We start from the raw sequence: 22,041 nt of genomic DNA, 5'->3' as shown, positions 1-22,041 counted from the left end.
CAAGATTTACTGAAGAGGTTTAAGTGTAGCTCTACAGAGCTGAACGTTTCCTGACTGGGCATTTACAGAGTGACCTGAGCATGTAGGAACCTCAGTCCTGATAACTTTCAGGACTCCTAACTTACAGAGACTCTGCTTTGGGAAGATACAGCAGAAAATGAACCTTAAATGGTAGGGAAGGTGGACAGCACTTAATTCCAGCTGAGGAGACGAGAAGGGGAATGCCCAGTAGTTCAGTTTTGCTGAGTGACTTTTAGATGACAGAGAAAGAGGCAAACAGAACAGCAAAGGAGGACAGTGCCGAAGAAGATGACTGCACATGAAAGGAAAGGGTGATCCATTCTATAGGCAGATATCTGCTTTTTTTATCCTCTAGGGAGATGTGTGGATTTGCATGGAGCTGATGGATACCTCACTGGACAAATTCTACAAGCATGTCATTGACAAAGGCCTGACGATTCCTGAGGACATCTTAGGGAAAATAGCTGTCTCTGTGAGTATGAGCAGGGCGAGGAGGGAAGGAAAAGGATGTTTCTTTTCTGAGCCAAGTCCTGCATCACCAGCCTCCCAGCAGTGTTTGCACTGGGCAAGGTCCACAGGCCAGCCCATATGGACGTTTCTAGGTGGCTTCCAGTATTTGGTCTTGGGTGATGTCATTTATAAGCCATAAATACCCCCCAAATGTGGCTGTGCACACTGCCTCTAAGAGGCGGCACAGTGTTGGGTGTGGGGAGGACCCCACAGCTCCTCTACCTTCCCATTAGGATTCTGGCACCCTGGGAGATCCCTGGGTGCCTGCTGTCACCTCAGGGTGCAGGACACAGGAGAGATGTAGCTCCTTCCCTCCAGGCAGGTCCAGTGAGGATGGGGGGGAAGGCAGTCAGCATTGCCTCCCCATCGCAGTGCTGCCAGCTGTGATTCACTCTAGATTTGTTCTTTCAGATTGTAAAAGCACTAGAACATCTACACAGTAAGCTCTCCGTGATCCACAGAGGTAAGAGCCAGGCTGTGCTGCTGTTTGTCTGTCCCATCAGCCTCCTGAGGGCTGGCCTCGCAGCCAGGCGCAGGGCTCCCAAAGTACCCCAGATGCTCTCTTTTATGACTAGCAGAAGCCACGTCAGAAGAAATGTCTGCTGATTTGCTCTTTAAAAACTCCATGCTGGAGCTGGAGCTGGAGCAGAGAAGTGGGCTCCAGCCTGATTGTGTTGGCAAAGAAAGAGCTGTTTGCTCTGGATTACGTTTCCCTAATCCGTGGTCTGAATCCACGGTGTGCTTCACTACCTCTGCAAAATTAAAGCAGACTCTTCCTTCTGACTTTGCTGTGCTCTGGATCAGGCTTTGTGCAGGCCTCTCCATTCTGGCAGTGACTTAACCATCCCCATCCCCTTCTGTGGGCTTCCTCAAACACTAGCTGGGCAGTGTGTTCCATACTTAACATAGAATCATAGAACATAGCTTCAAGTGAACTCTTGAATACTCTCTTTAAGCATTTCTCTTTTTGCATCTCATGGATGCCACAAAAGAAAGAAATTTGCAGTGTTGCTGCTTGATCTCTTTCTTTCTAAAGGATCATTTTCAATTTATCATAAGGAGGAAAAAGCCCTCTCTGGAGTGTGATTGCTGGGCCAAAGGGAACAGTTCAGCTCCAACAAGTGGTCATGTTCTGTAGATACTGCATGTGGCTGGAGGTTGAGTTCTGCCTTCTGTGTCGTTTGCAGTGGGTGGAAAAATGCTGCTCAGCTTCTGGATTTCTGTTTGCTTGTTTGATTTCCACTGAAAACCATCTTATTTTGAGATAATAACAGATGGGTGAGAATCTCAGCTACCTGAGGCTTTTGATGGCGAAACACTGATGAGAGAGTGGTTGTTAATAATCTGTAAGCCACTCAGTTCTGAAGAGCAGGACACAAAGCAGCTTCTGGTCTCCTTTTCAGCACTTCTTTTTCATAGTTTATCACATGTAGGTAGATGACCTTGTTGCAGAAGTGACCTCTTCTTTCTGGGTGTCAAGATTGTTCCCTTCTGAGGATCAGACCTGGGATGAGAGAAGATAGAAGCCTGTGTTGGGCATATAAGTCAGATCAGCAAATGGACTTTGTGCTGAAATTCCACCTGGGAGTAGCCCAGGCAGGGAGGATTCCCCACTGTGCAGGAAAGCCCCTGTACTCCAAGCTGGACATCACTTTTGGGTTCTTTCTGTGCCTTAATTTCCCTTGCTGATGGTGATTATAACCACCTTCATGAGAATTATGCAAACACGAAGGCACCAAGGATTACAAGGCCGTGATGGGAAGCAGATAAATCTGGCAGTAATAAATAGCTGAGACGCTCGCCTGATTTCCATAAGGTGTGGAGCACCCACACGCCTGCTGCTGTTAACACTGCCTTCAAGCTTGGGATCTTTAAATTTAGAGGCCACTTCTGAAATCTTGATCCTCATCTCAGTTTACTGCTTCCTTCTTCCACTGCAACCCTCACTGCTCTTCACCCTCTCCTGTCTGCCTGTCATCCCTGCCCTGTGGTTTTCCTTGTCCTGACACGAGAGCAGCCTCACTGGAGGCTCACCAGTGCTCCAGCCTTGCACAGACATTCCCTAGAGATGTCTTCAGCTCTGCAGAGCTGTTCCCTGTGAGCGCTCTGATGCCTGTGGCCATCCCTGGCTTATACTGGCTGCGTACAGGGTTTCTTCTCACCTCCCCAAACCAGTGAGAGGAGCATGCAAATGAAAGGACACACACAGGACATGCAATAGGCCCATGAGGCAGTCACCTGGATGTGCAGTCCCTGCAGCCAGCTGGGCTTCTGCTGTGTGTGCAACGCTGGGGTTCGCGTGGGCACCTTTGGTGCCCTCTGCTGATAGGAAGCTCTTTGGCTTTTTTGGCTTGGCTCAGCCACCCATGCGTGACAGTGACTGTGGTATGTGTTCCTTCTTGCAGATGTAAAGCCCTCTAACGTGTTGATCAATACGCAGGGGCAGGTGAAAATGTGCGATTTTGGAATTAGCGGTTACCTCGTTGACTCGGTTGCTAAAACCATGGATGCAGGATGCAAACCCTACATGGCTGTAAGTTGAGATGCCGAAAAGCTGCATGTGCAAGCTGCTGCGGGACAGCCAGAGGAACATGAGCCTGGGTGTCAGGTCGTCCTAAAGGGGGAAGGATCAGCCACCAGCCTGTCCTGGGGCCTTGTTTTGGAAGACATATCCCTGAAACTGCTTGTAAAGGAGCAGAGATAGAGGTCGATCTCACAGGTCAAATCAGGTCTCCTGGGCACAGCTTCCTGCCTTATTGCCTCCCCATGACCTTGGGAAGGCTCTGTAATTACTCCCTGTTGCACTTTTGCCGTTTGCCCTTTGGGGACAACAGTACTCTCCTGGGAAGAAAACACTCCTTTGGACTTGGTTTCTGTGGAGTGGATGCACAGAGTCCTGAGGAACTGAGGCTCATCACTCCTTTTTGTGCCAGATATGCCGCATCACCCCATTCCCTGGTGCAGGTACCATGTGTTTCTGGTGACCCATTTCACTGCTGCCCCTACTGACAAGGATGTAGGGCTGCATCTGGTGCCACCGTGGCCAAGGGAGCAAGCTGCAGCATGGGCTACGTGGCCCTGGCCTGACATCTCTGAAAGACCCCTCTGAGGTCAGAGAGCCCTGGGTGCAGGTGTTGCACTGGGTCCATCCCTCTTTTTTAACTGCTTTACATCTCTTTGCAGCCTGAAAGAATTAACCCGGAGTTGAACCAGAAGGGGTACAGCGTCAAATCTGATATCTGGAGCCTGGGGATCACAATGGTAGGGGGATCACAATGGTAGAGCAATCTGGGGGTTGCAGCAGTGCTGGAGGCTTGGCTGTGCTTTGTATATTCATTTTCCTCCCCATAGCTCCCTGATACTGATGGCAGTAGTTCCCTGGGAATGTGATAGGGTGGGAAGGGGTACACAGCTCTACAAGATACCAGCAAGTACGTGGTAGGGTAGAGGGTAAGGGGGATGGAGCTGCTTTGCAAAATCCTTGCTGCTTTGGATGCATTGGCATGGCAGGACTGACCCCCAGGGATGTCCAAACGTTGGCCAACCTCTGGATGTCCAACCTGTGGCTGGCCTTGCAGCATGCCACCCTGATAGGGACAGCTATGCTGTGGTGGCTGCAGGCAGCCGGGAGATGGCAGCATGGGCTAAGGCAACGGTGTCCATCAATGCAGCAGGCTGGATTCCAATCTGAAACAGCACTCCCAGCACCGAGTGCTTAGTAAAGTCTTGGAGGAGGAGGCATTGGGTGTTGATGATACGTTCTGCACACCAGGAGAAGCAGTGTTTAAGGGGAGGCCATCAGCTTGCCTTTTTATAGCACAGGTACCCTTTGCAATATGGCTTTTTTTTTTTTAAACTTGAAACCTCTCCCCAGTGATATGCAACAGGATGGCAGTGAGGAGGACTGAATGTGGAAACTGCTGGGTCTTCTCAGGACTTCCTTATATACTAGGGGATGTAAAATGCAAGATGTGATGCCTTGTAGCCTGGTGGGGTGATGAGATGCCATTTGTTTATGCAGAGCCAAAAAAACCACAGGTGGTGTGGGCGCACGGGTGGGAGCACAAGCTGTTAAAATCCTATGGGGTGGCTGTGGGGTGTGCTCCAGGGCTGAGGTTGGGTGCTGTCTCCCCAGATCGAGCTGGCCATCCTGCGCTTTCCCTATGACTCCTGGGGGACGCCCTTCCAGCAGCTCAAGCAGGTGGTGGAGGAGCCATCGCCGCAGCTCCCAGCGGAAAAGTTCTCAGCAGAGTTCGTCGATTTTACCTCGCAATGGTAAACAAACCATCCTTCACCCCTCCCCCCTGGACCTGCAGGCCCCAACCAGCTGAGGCTGAGCAGGTGCTGTCCCCATCCCCACACTGGGGTACAACCTGATGGTTGTGAACCATAACCTCTCAGGGTAAGGACTGTGCCTTCACACCTGCAGGATAGGGGCTGAGCTGCGCTGTCTTGGCATTGGGCTGGGACTGCGCGTCCTTGGTGTGGTGATGGTGGCTGTGACGGCCTTCACGGCTTAAGGACCGGGCTCAGCCTGTTAGAGGACACGGGAGGAAGGGATTAAGGAGGATTTCTCAGCTGGTTGTCTCTGTATGAACAGCACAGGGTTGGCAGTGCAGAACAGGGAAGGTGAGCAGAGCCCAGAAATGGCCGTGTCCTCCTGCCACCCCGCTCCAGAGGGAAGCAGCACTGAGGGCAGGCACAGCACAGAGCTTGCGCCACGACAGCCCCATCCATGGCCATCCCGCTACCGGGGCCCTCCGGCTGCTGCTCTGTTTTCCCCAGGATTCAGAGCTGGAAGCAGCAGGAGAATTTGGCTGCGTCGTAGGAAAAGGGCTGGAGCAGATGAGTGCTGTCTGGAGGCCGGGAGCGCTGCGTGAAAGCTCAGGCTCTCCCAGCACCCGAGGAGACTCACAGCTGCCCTCGTCGTATGGTTCACAGAGAGCTGGCAGCGGCCCCACGGCTCCTGACTGCTTCTCCCTCCAGCTTCCCTGGAAACCGCCTGGGAGGCATTTGTATTTTCCAGGCGCTGCAGTGCCATCCGCTGCTTGCCAAGTTGGCAGGTGGATGGTGGTTTGCGGGGCAGCCAAGAAAGGACGGCAGATCGACAAATACAGAAATGTGAGCCTGTTCCCGAGCTGCCAGTGTCAGGGCCTGGAGCCCAGCAGGCTCTGCTGTGACCCAGGAAGGGGATTATCAGCCACTCCTGCATGGGAACTTTAAGTACTGACACTCGGATTCTTTGGAGTCTTGTCCAAACATGTTTTCGAGGTCCCTGTATTCGTCTGCACCAACCCACACTGGGGAATACCTGCACACGCCCACGCTGCTCTGTGTCTCTGGGAGGTGGGAGCTGGCTTGGAAAAACCCTCTTGCAGAATGCCCACCATTTTTGTAAGACCCAAACTGGGATTTTGGACCAGCTGCCTATCTCCCGTGCTGCTGGCTCACTGCTTGTTATTGCTAAGTTGCCTGTTTGTGCCAGGCAGGCTTTTCTTCCCCACTGAATGGAGGCATATTTTGCATTTGCAAGCATGGTTTCTTGCAGCTAATGCCTTGGGCTGATTTAGGAACAAGAAATCCATTGCTGTTTATGGTGGTTGCAATGAGAAGAATGACCCTGCTGAGCAGCACTTATATCTTGAAAGCTTGTGCTTTGTAGGGCATATGGCTTTTCCTCTCTTTGCAAAACCTACCATCTAGGATCACTGAAGGCCCCTCAGCCCAGTAGAAGTGCATGGAATAGGAGCGCACTTTGATTGTGGACTGTAGTGGTTTTGTGCTGTCTGAGTCAGAACTTCTGACAGCAGACCATGTCACATCAAGTCAGTGTATCAGGACTGGTTTAAGGCTATCTGCAGTTCAACAGGTGGCAGGGTGAACTGCACCATGTGTGGGTGGTGCAGCTCTCGTGACCTATAGCTAATGCAGGGAAGTTCCTGGGACATCTGAGCTAGCATCAGATTCAAATGCGCTCTTTGTTCCCAAAGATTTACATGGGTATCAGTAAAGTGTCAACAAATTTCCTGGTATTAGTAACCTGGGAATAAGGGTTTTGTTTGTAGAGGGTCTAAATTAAGAGGACTATACCCAAATCCTGCTTCTGAACACGCCAACCTTGAAATTCACCTTAGCATCTCAGCTTGGGTTGCTTTTCAGCCCAGAGGATGTGACACATCCCGTACCTCCAGTTCGTCGATATTGGCACGTATCGTTACTAGGTTCCTCTGTTCATTCACAACATGACACTGAACACGAGCCCACTACACACAGCAAGCAGGAAATATCTATTCAGTGTGTGTACTCTGCTTCCTCTGGGCTCCGTCAAATCCCAGCAGAGGAGCAACTTATCATCACCGAGGTTCTCACTTTTGTTTTGCTCAGTGTGACACCTTTTCCCCGCCACCGACGTGTACGTGTGTGAAGATCTTTTCAAGTTGCTCCAAGTGTCTTTCCCCTAAATACACTGTCAGGAAGTGAGTAGCGATTACGTCCTGTCTTTTAAAAACTATTTTCTGCAGGAGGGAAACCAAAATAACTTCCAGCTACAACTCTCCAGAGCCATCTGTTGTAGGAGAGGAGAAAAAAGGATGTCCCATCTAACCGTCCCCATTGATAACAGCGGGCTGATAAACAAATAATTGTACATGTGCTTTGGAGCCACTCGGTCACCACTCCCAATCAAAGGTTGCAGCCATACCCGAGGTAGCTGACCTCCTGGATAGTACCCAAAAAACCAATTGTATCTGGACCCCAGCAACTGGCAGAGCATTAACTGTTGTTTAGGGTGTCTGCGGATCCGGGACCTAGAGCACTGGTGTAGCCAGTGGCTGTATTTATTGTAGGTGTCCTCAATGGCTAAGCTGTTTGCTTAGTGTATGGATAAGTGGCTAAACTTACTCTACAGTGACTTGAAGCTTTGCTTTTCTCAGAGTATGATTTTATGGGCTTACTTAACTTTCACGCAGAGTGTAACGTTGAACAATTTTGTTTTTTTTTTTTCATTAAAGCTTGAAGAAGAATTCCAAAGAGCGGCCAACATACCCAGAGCTTATGGTGAGTGTGCCTGGATTAAACAGTGTATTGGTTCAGAGCTGAGGTGGGTTGTAATGAAATGCTGAACTCAGGGTTTCCAGAAGTGGCTGGTGATTTGGGATACTTAGCATCTCAGTTTTCATAACAGAAATGAGGATGCTGGCACTTCAGTGTCTTGGGAAGGTGCTGCAAGACAGAGATGCTCTTGGAGGTGTCAATCAAGTGCTATTCCAGTCAGATCAGTGGAGAAAAAATGTAAAACAGTGAACAGATTTGCTAAGGGATAAGAATGAGGCTGCAGAGAATCACTTAGCAAGGGTAAAGTCCTCCTCTTGGGATTGTGTGACAGCTTCAAACACTGAAGCCAAGTGCTTGCAACATGAGGGCTGCAGGAATGGGGCGATCTGTTGAGCTCTCCTGCCATGATGTGCTGGGAGAGGAAACTTTGGACAGAGTGATTTCTGAATGTTAGAGACAGAGACAAGTCTGTGACTAATAATTCCGGTTATTGAGTTGACTCACATTGACCCATGACTGTGAGCATGTCTAGGAAGGAGGAATAACTGAGGAAGAAGATGCTGATAAAGGCTCACCACGAAGGAAATGTAGAGCAGTGCAGGGCTTCAAGTCAGATGCACTTAACTGCTGAGGAACTTCCAGCAGTGCAGACTTTGACGTAACTCAGTCAGCTCTGGGCTGGAGCTGGCACAGGATGGTCTGTGCTGAGGTTTTTTTACCAGAGCTCCACAGCTTCATGGCCTGTCTCTCTCCTGATGTTGTGGTATTGATCCTGGTGCTGCTAAAAGCTGACCAAAAGCAGGGGAGCATGGGAAGCCAATGTTTCACTCAAGCATCTCATCTCTTTTTCACTGTCACCTGATTGACAGCTAAAGGCTGGAAAGTGCCTAACTTTGTTCCCTGGGTATTGGTGTCTCCTGCCCTTAGGATGTGCATTGTGTCATCCAGGGGGTGACATCCTCAGCCTCAGTGCTGCTCTGCTTGAAGTTGTTGGGACCTCCACGATGCAAAGGTGCCAGGGTTGAAGGTGTTCTCTGGCTGCAAGACATGCCAGAAATCGCCGCACCTTTCAAAAGTGAATTGTAAGCAATAAATAATTCCAGTGGCATTTTTTGCTGGGCCCTGTAATGCAGTTTTTCTTTATATAGATCTGATATACACACAGTTTGCCCAAATACTGATTTCAGACAAAAAGAGGCTTGAGGTTTATGTTGTTTTCTTTTTTCCTGTTTTTTTTTTTTAATTACTATTGAATAAACACATACATATTTTAAGTGCATTTCTGAACTTTGCCAAATGGCCTTTTATCAAAAGGTTCACTAGCGCAGCTCTCTCTGTTGCAGCATTAATACCCATTGGCAAGCGAGTGCATTTCTATTGAATTAGGTTCTTGGATCACCTCTCCAGAGCATCTCAATGCTGTGGTATTTTATGGCTGACATGAATGTTGTGAGGTCCTGTGGTTGAGGGTTGCTGTTCTGTTGTGTTTGGTTGTTTTTTTTTATTCCCTTCTCTCTCTGTTATGGCATTAAGTTGTGGTACTGGATTGGACTTGCCATTTAGACCAAGACTGCTCCCTCGCTTTCCTGTGGAATTGAGGTTTCTCATGGAAAATATGACTCTGTGCTATCTTGAGCATCAGGAAAACTGATACGGATGCTTAATCTCATTTAAAAACCACTTCCCCAGGTGAAGTGGAGCATGAAACTACTGCAGGACTCCTCCCTGGTGGTCTGCACGTTGCAGGGAGCACTTCCCACCCACCACGGGGGGGTTTGTGCTGTAACTAGACTCAGACCTTGCAGAGGGGTTGGGTTCACAGACAGGGCTGGAGGGCACTGCTGCCACTCATGTCTTGGGTGTGGGTGCATCTGGGCTGTGGTGGCCCTGCTTTGGGTGTGAGTTAGCTGGGGTGTGAAAGCAGTGGCATCTCGATAGGATAATAATACAGCAGGCCATTTGGGTCATTTCTCTGAATAACTCTGAGAGTTATTGAGGACATTTAATTCCTGTGACTGTCTGACCCAGGCAGAGCTTAAATTATGTCTGAATCCTTACCACAACCCCTTTCAGTTCTATTTCCCACGTAACTGTGCTTCCTCTTCCTTGCTGCTGTGCCTTTGGCTTGTTTTCTGGCTGCTCAGAGCTGCCTCTTTGGTCGCTGGATAACTTTCCTCTCAAGCCCACCTCGGAAAGTCTCTTTTCTCTGCCCCTCTCCTCCCTCCACTTGTCCGCTGCCATAGATGTTTGACATAGCCAGCTCTCAGGGACTGGGGTGGTGGCAGCTTTAGAAAACCCTACAAACCCCAAAATATCTTTAAAAATCCATCTTGAGTGGAAAGAGTCAGGAATCAAACCAAGTTCCCCCAGGCTGTGTATGGGAAGCACAGCTATGTTTTGCACAGAGCCGAGGTTGCCTGCAAGCTCCGCAGGGCCCCAGCTGCCATTTGGTTCTCTTTAACACTCTCCATACAAATAAATACAATTAACTGCCAAGACAGTGGGTGTTGAAGAGTGTTTTGGTGATTTCAGGTGGAAGCTGGCTCCGACTGATGCATTGCAGGCCCTGGTACAAACTGAGTTGTTGTTTCTAGCAGAAAGGAGCTTCTGGGGGTATTCAGTTGTGTACTTTAATCCTTCCACATATTTTTCCATTTGCGCCGAAATGCAAGCAGGATTTTCTGGCAGGATGTCTTCCCATGTTGGTCACGATTAAGTAGTTAAACATACAGCTGGGGATGGCTCTCCAGCCAGGATGGCTTTCCTCTCTGCGGCATTTAGGGGTAAGGTAGCCATCTCCTGCTGTGAGAATGAGCAATTGCAGGGAAGAAATGAGACTCAAAAGTCACCAGAGGGTAAATACACAGATAAAGCAGGAAGCTGAGGGAAAACCCACTGCAGTCAGCCTTCCTGCGAGGTTTTCCCTTGCTCCCAGGCTGCTGGGCACGACGTGCTAGAGATGTTGTTCAGTACTCTCTGTTGCTTCAACAGCAGCCCAGGTCAGCCCTCCCAGGCAGGGCAAGGTAGAGAGAGAACATGCCAGAGTGTGGCACAAATCCACAGCCTTTGTGAAATGGCCCCCTGTGCCCCCTAGAAGTGTCTCATCTGCAAAACATGGAAAGCCCAGTATAACTATAGAGTCATAGAAGCATTAAGGTTGGAAAAGACCTCTAAGATCAAGTCCAAGCCCAGTCCTCCCCCATTGTGTCCCCTGACCACATCCCTCAGTGCCACATCCAGGTTCTGGAACACCTGTAGGGACAGTGACCCCACCACTCCCTGGGCAACTGTGCCAGTGCATCACCACTCTTTGGGAGAAAAGTTTCCTAATATCCAGCCTGAAAATGATGCTAGCAACAGAGTGTTTGCCACCGTCTAGAAGACGCTCTGAAAAGACGTTAGATTCGGTCCTCAGCATTGTGAATAATAAACTTTTCTGTTTTTTTTTTTTTCACTCTTCTTCTTTTCCCAGCAACATCCTTTCTTCACCCTGCACGAATCCAAAGAGACAGACGTCGCCTCTTTTGTCAAACTCATCCTGGGAGACTGAGAACTGGACTTTGTATGAATTGCCCTTCTGTGGACTGGTGGGTGCAGGGGAGGGGCGCGTGGCAGGACTTGTCATGGAAGCACCAACAGAAAGCCGCCGTGTTTTGTTTTGTTTTGTTTTTATTCTGAGAAACCCCCACCTCGCCGAAGTTTTTAAAAGGGTTCTTTGGTATCCATAGTGACATAGAACGAGCTGGTTAGTGAAATGAATTTTAATAAGGTTGGTAACCTTGAAACAAAAGCAAAACAACAAAAAAAATTAAGAGTGATTTACATATTTAATGACAGTCAAAATCCCTCTTCCTAACTTTTTCCTCCTTCCCATACCCTTCCTCCTGAACCGGAATTTGCTTTGTCATGGTAATAGGTGCTATGGTAGTCATGAAGTTGTATGTAGATTTATATTTTGTCCCTTCCATTATTTTAATATTTATGTTAAGTGCTTGATGGAATAGATTTCTGTTTTATATGAGGATGAATGTGTGGTGATGATGATGATGCTAAATGAGGCCACAGCAAGCAATAGTCCTAGGGCTTTGCTGGGGAAAAAGGTGCCAGAGGAAAAGAGAAAGAAGAGAAGTGTCTGTGTTGTGGATAATATTTAATGTGCATCCTAAAAAGAATTTATAGACAAGGATCTCAGTTCAGCTCTTCGAGCTGCCTTCATAGGATGCGAGGCAGCATTGCTGTGCTGGAGGGAACCCCGGCATTCCGTGGGGTCACCTCACCTCTAGAGACCATGCTCTGAGCCCAGGCAGCCTGATGCCCATGGTGCTCTGCCAGCCTCTGCACAGGGAAAGCCCATGTCCGACGTCCTGCCCCTTACCCTGCAGGACTGGGCAGGTGATGAGGTCCGGGGTGGGAAGATACTGTTGGGTGAGTTTCTGGGATAGGAGTCCCAGAGGGAATCGACTTGTCCGGAACGTTGCACAAAGACCAGGAGGAGCCTGGTCCCCACCTGTCCTCAAGCCCAGCAGCGTTGCAGTGTCTGGGGCTCACCTGGGCTGGGGATGTGCTGCTTTGGGCATAAAAGAGCACTCCTCTCACCTCCTCCAGATCAGAAAGGCAAACAATCTACACAGCGGGACGTCTGAAAAAGCAGGGATAGCTCAGTACAGGTTTCCAGGGTTTTCAGCACTGCCTAAGCAGCAATCTCCCTGTGTTAGCCTGCAGACTTCAGGAGTGCTCCCCTGGAGCCTGTGCTGGCATGTGATTTGGGCCATGTCCACCTCTGGTTGTGATACTGGAGGCAGCTGGGAGTGCTGGGCTCCAACATGGGCTGCAGGTGTCCCCTACCAGGGCAGCAGCTGGGAAAACCATGCAGGGAAACCACAGCCCACCTTTCCCAGGAGCTTGTTGCTGTTGGCTGAGTCTGCAGAGAAAAGCTGCTAGCCAAGGACTGGAGTGTGAAGGCTGTCTGGGTGGGAGGGGGAATATGGTGACCCACTCTCCTTTTAGGTAACATGGTTTCTTTCCAGAGAAGGGGGGCCAAGCACTGCGAGGCATTGCTGCATCTGGAGCAAGGCCACTGGCAGGCACATGCTTGGTGCTGGTTTGACTGAGCCAGACCTGCACAGCTGCATTGCCAGGCGATGAATCCTTTGCCTTTGCCCGTGGCTCCTTCCCCCAGCCCTGCAGAGTGCCTGTGTGTATGGCTGCACTGCAGCCTGTGCGTGTGCCTTGTGCCCCTCTGCATGCTTCCCCTCCCCACCCATCACTTCTGCACAAGTTCTCAGAGCCAAATCCCAACTGGAAGCATGCCATGCCCTGCAAGATGGTTGTGCAGGATGTCATTCAGCCTGGAATACAGCCCTTTCTCTCCTACTTTAGTGACATCAGTCTCCATTGATGTAGGTTGGACTTCAGGATTATCCTGAGCACCCATCTGGGAAGTGATCTGTTGAGAAGGGCAGTATTTAGAGCATGGACCCCTGAATGGCAGGGTAGTACCACTAGTGCTGGGGGCACGCAACCGCTTTGGAGAGGTGCACATAGACACCAGTGCCTGGGCTGCCGCTGCCAACATCATAACTGTGGCTGGCAGTGCCTGCTGAGGTGGTTGCAAACCCTATGACAGTGCTGCTCTGCCCTGGGGCCATATCATAGAATATCCTGATTTGGAAGAGACCCATAAGGATCGTCAAGTCCAGTTCCATATCGAAGGAGATTCATCGATCCTTGTGGTCCTCCCTGCAGGCAGGGTGCAGGTGACTCCTTACTGCAAAGGGCTCACGGGTCATGCAGGCTTTGGGGAGGAGGTTCCCCTTCCTCAGGCCCTGCTTCACGAGCCTGCTGGCCCCCAGTAACAATAAGCTCCATATTTCACTTTGCGTCGAGGAGAACCTTTCAGGTCACATTGTGTTGTGGGTGAAACACAAGGATGTTTTACTTCACTCTGTAATTTTAAAAGGCCTCGCATGGCTCATAATCTGCCCTCTCATATTCCGTGGTGTGTGTGTGTTTTCTCTCTCTCACTTTCTCAGAGTCACAGAACTGTTTTGATTGATTGTCCTCAGCTGCAGCTGAAAGTCCGGCCAGCCAGTTTATGGAGTTGGTTCCAGCATCAATTCTCGCTTTGAAAAACATGACATTTAAAACCACCCTTTGGTTTTCCTACATATGGATCTGATGCTTTTGTTAAAGATTGTTTTTGCTACTTTTCTCCTGGAATATAAGTCTCATTTGGACACCGCATCCTCTTGACCTCACAGCACCTTTATTTCAGTGCCATTGTAATTGACAGGTTGAATTTATGAGATACTGTCAAAGTTCAGTATTAATAGCAGATATTAATGTCACCAGCGTTTTCCAATAGAAAATTAATGTCAGTGTTGTCTGCAGCTAGTAACCCTCTAAAATGATTCCTGCATGCCTCAACACTACATGCTGAGTACTTTCTTTTATGCCTTTTGCTCTTGCAGTGCTTGGGCTGTCTAATCCCTTTGTTTTAATGACATTACAATAGAGCATGCAACAAATCACTTCACTTCCTCCTGATTTCTCCATGACTTTGTTCCTTTAAAAGTCATTTACGTCAGCCCAGAGTAAGTGTGAATCTGTATGGCCAGTGTGAGTAAAACCAGTGATCTGCATTGATTGTCACTGAATAGGTACTTGGAGGAGGAGAGGAATGCAGATGCTGTCTCTGCATCCCTCTTGGTAGACACAAGGTTTGGTCTGATCAAGGGTATTCTTAGAGAGGAGCCTGAGCTGGTGGCCTCGGAGCAAGGAGGAGAGCCAGGGACTCCTGCCTGCAAGGTTGGAAAACAAAAATCAGACTCTTTTCCATTTGATTGTAAACTCAGTAAAGATGAAAGGGTTTTGTTCAGTACTCAGAATCTTTTTCGGACGTAACCTCTGCACAGGTTTGGCTGGGAGACGTACGATTTGTGGGATATTTAGCCTTTCCCAGCAACCATGCCCCATGCCCTGGTGTTGAGGCTTGAAGCTGTTCTTCCAAAAGCTCCTTTGTCTTCAGACAGTGCAGAACTGTGGGCAACACACAGAGTGTTAGATTGTCCCGAGTCAGGATATTTAAATTGCAGAAGCAGCAGGTCTGATTCCACAAACGTGAAACAAACCAAAACACCCCAGGGAGTAAAGAGGAGTGAAAAGCTGCCCAGAGCTGAGCACTGAGCCATGGCTTGGACCAGCAGTGTGAATTAATTCCAGCACAGTGAGACATTTGCAAGGCAGGGCCTCTCTGCTGCTCTCAGCCACAGCAGTGGTGATCTGGCTGTGTGAGGCATGCATAGCCCATCCTCATGGCAGGAAGAGGGAGACCACAGGGGCATGATGTTCATCATCTATTTTCTCCAACGTGCCAAATTCCTTACAACTCCTGATGTCTTTGCGACCTCCTCCATGCTTGAGGCTTTGCCATTTCTAGGGGTCTTGAAGTGTGGCTGGCAGGAAGGCTTCTTTCTGGGTCCCCAAAAGCCCACTGTCCCTTAAACTTGATGGGGAACTTGGAGAGCATTTGCTGGTTACCGTGTTTAAGGGCCACTCTGCTGCGGTGGGTGGAACGTCCATCTTCTCTGGAGATTTTCCAGAAGTTCACACAGATAGCTTCATATTTATGTCTGCATTTTTCCCTGACTTGTGTCGATTTTAGTGGCAAGGAACGAGGTACTTGTTGAAAAGGCGGGACTGCTGTTTCTGGAGGCACTTGGTGGGTGACTACTTAGAAATAGCACTTGAAATAACTGAGTGCAGATGAGCTTGCTGTTCTTTGACTGGTGCGGCAGGAGGTGGTTTTGTGCCTGTTGGGTCAGTGTTAGGTGCATTTTGACTTGGTGGGAAGGGACTCTGGGGCCCTCACCCATGTGACGTTGCAGTGCCTAGTTCCAAGCACAGAGACGCCCACACACAGCATTAGCCAGGATTTCTCCGTGTTTGCAGAAGCAGAGTGTGTACCTGAACATTTCCCTTCTTTCCTAGACGTTTTGGAAGAGGAAATCCCACTCGGCTAATGCAGCATTGCTTTAGTGGCTGGTCTGGTGTAGTTCAGACAAGGTTCCCACCAGCTCCCTTGTTTAATAGGCCTCTTTTTTATTAAAAACAAAACCCAAACTCCTCTCTCAGAAAAGCCAGCCAAGATGCTCTTTTTTTTTTCCCCTCTCTTCCATCTTGTTCCTCTTAGAGGAACTCTGGGAGCCAGTCTTGGTGCTTTCACTCTTTCACATGCCAAAGATTGCTACATCCCTCTTAGTTATGCTCCTGCCAAACCAGATCTTATAGTCTTGCCTCAAGAATCATCCACTTCCCTGCTCCTTGGGGTTCCTTTTGTTGCTGTTGCTTTTTCATTGAATTTCCTCATGTTTATTGACATGTCTATTGTTGAGCTTCCTGGACACATGCAGCTCTCTTTTTCAGATACAGAGAAAGACAAATAGTTGCCTTCGCTGGTCAGCCCCTGCTGTTGGGGAAATACTGCTAGTGATATGATTCTTGCAGGTGGGGATGGCTCTCATTTAAAACTAGGGTCACGGAGGGTGTAAACTGGCATTGCTCCATTGGCTTTGCTGGAATAAGGCCAGTTTTGTCCAGCTGAGAATCTGTCCTTAATGTCTAAACAGTTATTACATACTAATAAAGATTAATGATTGTAAATCCCCACGGATTATACATAAAATGGCAAGTTTCACTCATTAATCTTTATTGCCATATTATAGCTGTTTATGTTAGAGGAGTTATCTCTCTCTGTTCTGAGCATGCACTTAGGAGAAAGGGGCTGAGTGTGGGGGAGATGGTGGGTGGACATAACAGACCAGATGTCCATGTGTTTTATAGTCTGTGTCCTCTCCCCCAAGTTACTTATTTCCTTGAAAGCCTTTAACCAGCAGCAAAGGATGTATCACAGAGCTTTGTCTGCGTCTCTGGCCTCTGGCTGAGCTATAAAATCCAGATTGTTTCTGGTGAGAAGGGATCAGATCTCCTAATTAATATTTCATCTCAGCCTTTACTGGAGCAGATGGATAATATGAAATTTGACGAGTGCTCTGGCAGGCCTGAGCTCTGCAGTGCACTGAGATTCACTCTCCTGGACTGTGGCTGGAAGAGATACTTTCTGCGCAGTATGAAGCAATGTTTCAGGCTGAAAGGATGCAGCTCCTTCACGGAACCCTGAGCTATAAGAGCAGTTGATTTTGTTATTAAGGAGGGCCAGATAAAGCTTACTTGAATCTCATCTTTTGTGTTTGGAGATGAGCATAGATTCAGCTTGGAGGTGGTGGTGCCAGTGGTCTGCACTGTATAAATGAAAAGGTCTGCAAAAAACTGCAAGGGTGGTTTTAATGGCGTAGAGACAAATAAAGTGCTTTGTTGAGCAGCTGTTGTTTGTTTTCTCTGCCAAGGAAGAGCTGAAGTTGATGGAGGAGAGCTCAGCAGACAGAGAGTAATGGATTTAGGTGATGCATTTTGTCATGCATCCTAGATGCCACTGTGTTCCCACTGCCTGCAGAAGAAACAAAATTTAGAACCCAAAAGAAAACCAGGGAAGAACTGCAAGTGAGCTGGTAGTAGTGCCTGTATGGCCTTGTGCATTGCTGCTTCTCCCATTGAGCTTGTCAATGAGTTTCATTGGGCATGAGTGATGGGAAAGGCTTGGGAACTGCCTCGGTAGCTGAGAAAGAAGAGGGTAAATATTTTAAGGAGTAAATTCCCATCTTTTGGTTAGTTATGTTTATAACTGCCACAGGAACAAAGGAATCCTGCAGGGACCTGTGCTGCGGGCAGTGTTGTTCTGCTAGGAATGATTGTGGCTGTGTGACATGTGTTGCACGGCCTGCTTTAGTGCACTGCTGGGTGGCTGGCCAGCTCTTAGCCTCCATTGACCTCTTCCCTACAGTCACAGTTACATTTTGCATTTTACTGTCTGAGATTTTACTAGCAGCTTTTTTTTCAGGCGGTCCGGCAGAGGGAAGGCAAAAGAAAGGGGCCTCTGGGAGAAGAACGCAATGCCTATATGCTATCCAGTGCCTGCCCGCAGGTATCCAGCCAAGGTGAGAGCTTCCCCGAGCTGTGGGAATACTCCCTGACATGTGTTCTTACTTCTTCTCCATCTCAGGAAAAATCCCTGCTGGAAGCAGAGCAGCCCCATGGCTCGCCCTTGCCGGCAGCCAGCCTGCGGGCCGGGCTGCGTTTCCTTCCTCGAAAGGCTCTTGGGTTTCTCTAAACGATGGGGCACCACTCCAGCGGCTGCGAGGTACCGCGGGGATAAGCTGGGAAATGCTTGGAAGTGTCTTAAAAATCGCTGGAAATAGAGATGGAAATCTCGAAAGATCAGACGGCTTTCGGCAATTTCCAAAGCTGTGTGGTTTTAGCCAGACCTGAAAACCCTTCCTAGAAGTTTATTTCGGGGTATTTTGGTATGTTACTTTCACTTTTGGGCCCAGCTAAATCCAGGAAGCTCAGAATAGTGTAATTTTAAAATAGAGAATAAACACACCCGCCCTGAGTATTGCTGAACAGATCAGGAAAATTCGTGTTTGGTTTCTCACAAAGGAAGAATTCGGGCCAGCTCAGGGTTTATCCTAATTCAGTCTGGTTTTGCCCGAAATTATTACTCTTTTTGAGAAAATAAGAGATCACTCTGCGGTCTTTCCGTAATGCCATGATCCAACATGCAAGGGTCCGAATCAGATGATGCCAGCAGGAGGCTAGAGACAAGTGCAGTGGGAAGAGGCAGCCAGCATTGAGCAGGAAGGAGGAGGATGGCCGCAAGTATGTGCCTGGCCTCTAAAAACACAGGTAGAAGCAGATCCTCTATGGTTATGTGTGATGGAGGCGTTGGGGTCTGCCATGTTGCCTTTTTTTTCTTGTCTGTTCCTCTTAGAAAGACCTTACAGCCATCTCAGAGTGTCCAGAAATAATATCTGAGTCTGTGGTATCTCTCAGCTCAACTGTGTGCTTCTTTTCAGGAAGGGTACTGGGAAGAGTGGGAAGGGACGTGGTGTCTTCCAGTTAGAGAGCCAGAGTGAAGAGGTGTGTATTAAGTGCCTTGCAAGAGCCAAAAAGGTTTGTTTAAAGAAGAATTACAGCCTGTGGTGTAGGCTGTCAAGATTGGATTTATCGTATGCAGGTGCAGCTGCAAAATTCTCCATCCACATTTTGCCTGCATTTAGTCGTGAGCCTTCCATAAATACAGAATGAATCATAGAATGGCTTAGGTTGGAAAGGACCTTAAAGATCATCTAGTTCCGACCCCCTGCTGTGGACAGGGTTGCCACCCACCACATCAGGCTGCCCAGGATCTCATACAATGGCTTTAGGCACCTCCCAGGAAAATGTCTAATAACAGCCCATGCTTGGTGGGCTTAAGTCAAGGTGGGGCTTCACAGACAGAAAAAAAGCCATAGCATCACCAGACCCAGAGTCTGGCTCCAAACATTTCCATATAATGGGTCTGTTGTGAATTTCCAAAGTCTACCATCATTTTGCTTCCTCTGCAGCCATGAGTTGAGCAGCTTGTGTTTGGTGGTGGCTGTCACTGTGCCACTGGGGCTGCTGGAAATGATCACCACATCCACAACTGTTGGAATTTGGCATTTATTTGTTAATAGCAATACATTGAGGGGAAGCTGCTAAATGTAGTGTCTCGCAAACTGAGGATATGTTGGAGTAAAACTTGTCATTTCTCTGTCTAAAAGTGTCCAAAGTCTCTTCAATTTATGGAACGACAGTTTTAATGGCAAAGATCCACGTTTGGCATCAAAATTTATGAAATTTGTAGAGTTTCTGTCTCGGCTTGTGAAGTCTACTGTCTTGAGATAGTGGGGAATTTGTAATGAAGATATTTCTATGTATTTTAACCTAAAAAGTTTAAGGAGAACTGAGCTGAACGGAAAAGTAACCACTTCCCAGTGGTGTGCTGGTGTTAAGAGGACACAGGCAAAGTGGCAAGTTGGAAGTCTTCTCTTTTTTAATGTGTTCAATCTTTATAGCAGTTCAGATTTTCTTTCAGTGACTTGGTTTGCTCTGCAATTAGAGATGAAGTAATCTTTTTTAAAAACAAACAAACATTTTTTTCACTTCTTTAAGCATCTTGGAGTCTTCTGAATTATTCTGCTCACCATTGTTCGGTTTTAATAGGAAAAGCATCAGTTGGGTTGTAATGGTTCCTTCCAGAGGGTATTGAGTAGCACCAGAGATAGTTTTAGCTGCTAAAATGCTTGGTGCTCCAAGCCTGAGCGCACTGGATTTCTGAGAAGATTCTCCACCTGAAAAGTACAATCTGGATTGAGATGAGCTGGGTTAGTCCAGGCCTTCCTGTCAGGTTCTTCTGTATCAGGAGCCTGGAGTTCCCCATCAGCCCTCAGGTCAGGGATGCTCGGGGCTGCCAGGAATGCACTGGAAGTGCTGAGGTGTGGAGCACTGATATGCAGCATAGGGGTGCAATCCCAAATGTGAGACCTGTGGGAGACTGGCAGGGGTCTCCCAGACATGCTCTTCTTGTTCTTTTCATTCCCTCCCTCCTCTTTCCAAATGCATCTTGCTGCTCTGCTGCTTCCAAAGCCGGCCAGGCCGTGCTGATAAAGAACTCTGTGATGCATCTGTTTTCCAACAGCTTGCGTTGGTTTTCTGGTTTGTTTTTTCTTCCCCCTATGCATAAGAAGTGTTGGGTAGCAGAATGTGGATTTCATTAGAAGTTCATAAAGCAGGGACCTCAGAAGGATGTGGGTATAAATGCTTTTCAGGCATCTGAGGTGAACTTTAAACAGAGCTTTGGCCCTCATTTGCTTTCTGCTTTTCAAATACCATTTATGAGAAAGCGGAGCTGTCAAAGCCATGCATGAACTTTGCCTTCTTGTGAATAACTTGTCTCCAATTGTCAGAATGCAAAAGAAACTTGTCTTAAAGTAAATTTGGTAGCTCCACAAAGCTATGAGTGTGTATGCATTTATGTGCAACTTGGTGGGTGCAGGGAGCCATTCTGCCACTTCAGAGATTTAAAAAGCACAATGCAAGTGTTTTCAAAAAGAGCAATTAAAACATTTTATTTGTTGGCAAAAGTACATCAAACCGCATCTCCCATCGTTCTTTTAATTGCTTCATGTTTGTTTGTGTTGCCTTCATCTTTGCTTGCCTTTTTTTCCTCTGCAGCACAGCCCTGAGCCTCACACAGCCCCTCTGGCAGTAAAGGAGTGGGGAGGAATGGGAAATGGGGTGTTAGGGGAAGGGCAGGGTGGCGCAATGGGAGCCATTGTCACTTTGTAGCTTGTTGAGGTAGCTCTGTCCTCATCAGAATCAAAACTTCCCATATCCTAACGTAAGACCCCAAATCTTTGTGCAAGAAAATGGAGATTGGAAGCCCTGCCCTTCTCACCCTGGCTTGGGCAGTGCTGAACACTGCTGGTGGTTTATTAACAGCAGCATCACGCTGGGGTCAGGCAAACTGCAGAGTGTTTCGGTGGTCACCCACTGCCAACCCCTGAGACCTCGTGTCAGCGCAGTCTGAAACTCTTCTCTTAACCTGTGTTGTCTTCATTCATCTCAAAGCCGCTCCTCGTCCTATGGAGGTGATAAATAGTAGGAAACTGACAGTAGGACCATGTGTGTAATGCTAGATAGGCTTTTGTTTAATGTCGTTGTTTTAACGAGATGCTTTTAGGACCCGTGTTGTATTGGATTAAGGATATTGGTGGAACAGTTGGACTGGTATTCCTTAACCTTTCCCTCTGCCCTCTTCATTCGAAAGACAAAATGGATTGGGAGAATATATTTATCTTGAAAAAGAACCCACAACCCTGTTGGTAGAATACATTGATCTTTATTACGCTTCAGTTTTATTTCTCAGGATATCCAAAGGTTTATCACTGCTGCTGAGAGAAGGGGACAGTACACCTTTTTGAAACTTCAACCACTGTAACCCATTTTCCAGATGTGTGTGTGCGTGTGTGTGTGTTCAACTCAGCACTGTGTGTGCGTGTGTTCTGCTGATTATTGTGTGCATCTATGAAATGCTTCAAACAACTGCCTGGAAGTCAAAACCAACCACCTCTTTCCAGTCATGTTTGCCGTGACTTTTCATAACCACACTTGAACTAGTGGTCTTGGATTAAATATTCAAAGAGCAGGGCATCTTTATAGCAATGGTATGTCAGTCAAATTAAGAAAAATGTACACAAAAATAAATAAATTAAATTTAAAAATGACGCGTTGTCAGCCTACCTGTATTTACCTGCTGGAAGTGCTACAGTAGACTGTGGAATGGTTGCTGGGAGCACATTTTGTACTGCTTTTGCTATTCATATGGAAAGTTTTTAAGGATCAACTTACTTGTAACAGCTTATCATCGGGAATGCTCAAGCTGCTCTACAGAAATAATTGCATTTCGGCAGACGCATCCACATCCCGTCCAGCCCACATCAAAGCATGAGTCCCGGCCCCTCTGTGGCTCTGGCAGAT

General features: G+C 48.0%; 1 protein-coding gene across 2 annotated transcripts in view; it reads left to right on the top strand.

The window, feature by feature from the left end:
• MAP2K6 (mitogen-activated protein kinase kinase 6) overlaps window positions 1–21,788 on the top strand; it is a 45,302-nt gene extending 23,514 nt beyond the window's left edge. For both annotated transcript variants that reach the window (XM_010721466.3, XM_010721465.3), the window contains exons 6-12: window positions 377–493; window positions 943–994; window positions 2,937–3,064; window positions 3,715–3,792; window positions 4,667–4,806; window positions 7,542–7,587; window positions 11,057–21,788. In XM_010721466.3, coding sequence (XP_010719768.1) covers window positions 377–493; window positions 943–994; window positions 2,937–3,064; window positions 3,715–3,792; window positions 4,667–4,806; window positions 7,542–7,587; window positions 11,057–11,134 — 639 coding nt within the window. In that variant the 3' untranslated portion in view covers window positions 11,135–21,788. The remainder of the gene's footprint in view (window positions 1–376; window positions 494–942; window positions 995–2,936; window positions 3,065–3,714; window positions 3,793–4,666; window positions 4,807–7,541; window positions 7,588–11,056) is intronic.
• The last annotated feature ends 253 nt before the right edge of the window (window positions 21,789–22,041 follow it).

Source organism: Meleagris gallopavo, chromosome 20 (assembly GCF_000146605.3).
Source record: "Meleagris gallopavo isolate NT-WF06-2002-E0010 breed Aviagen turkey brand Nicholas breeding stock chromosome 20, Turkey_5.1, whole genome shotgun sequence".
Taxonomy (NCBI): Eukaryota; Metazoa; Chordata; class Aves; order Galliformes; family Phasianidae; genus Meleagris; species Meleagris gallopavo.
This window is presented reverse-complemented; position numbering and strand designations above follow the sequence as displayed.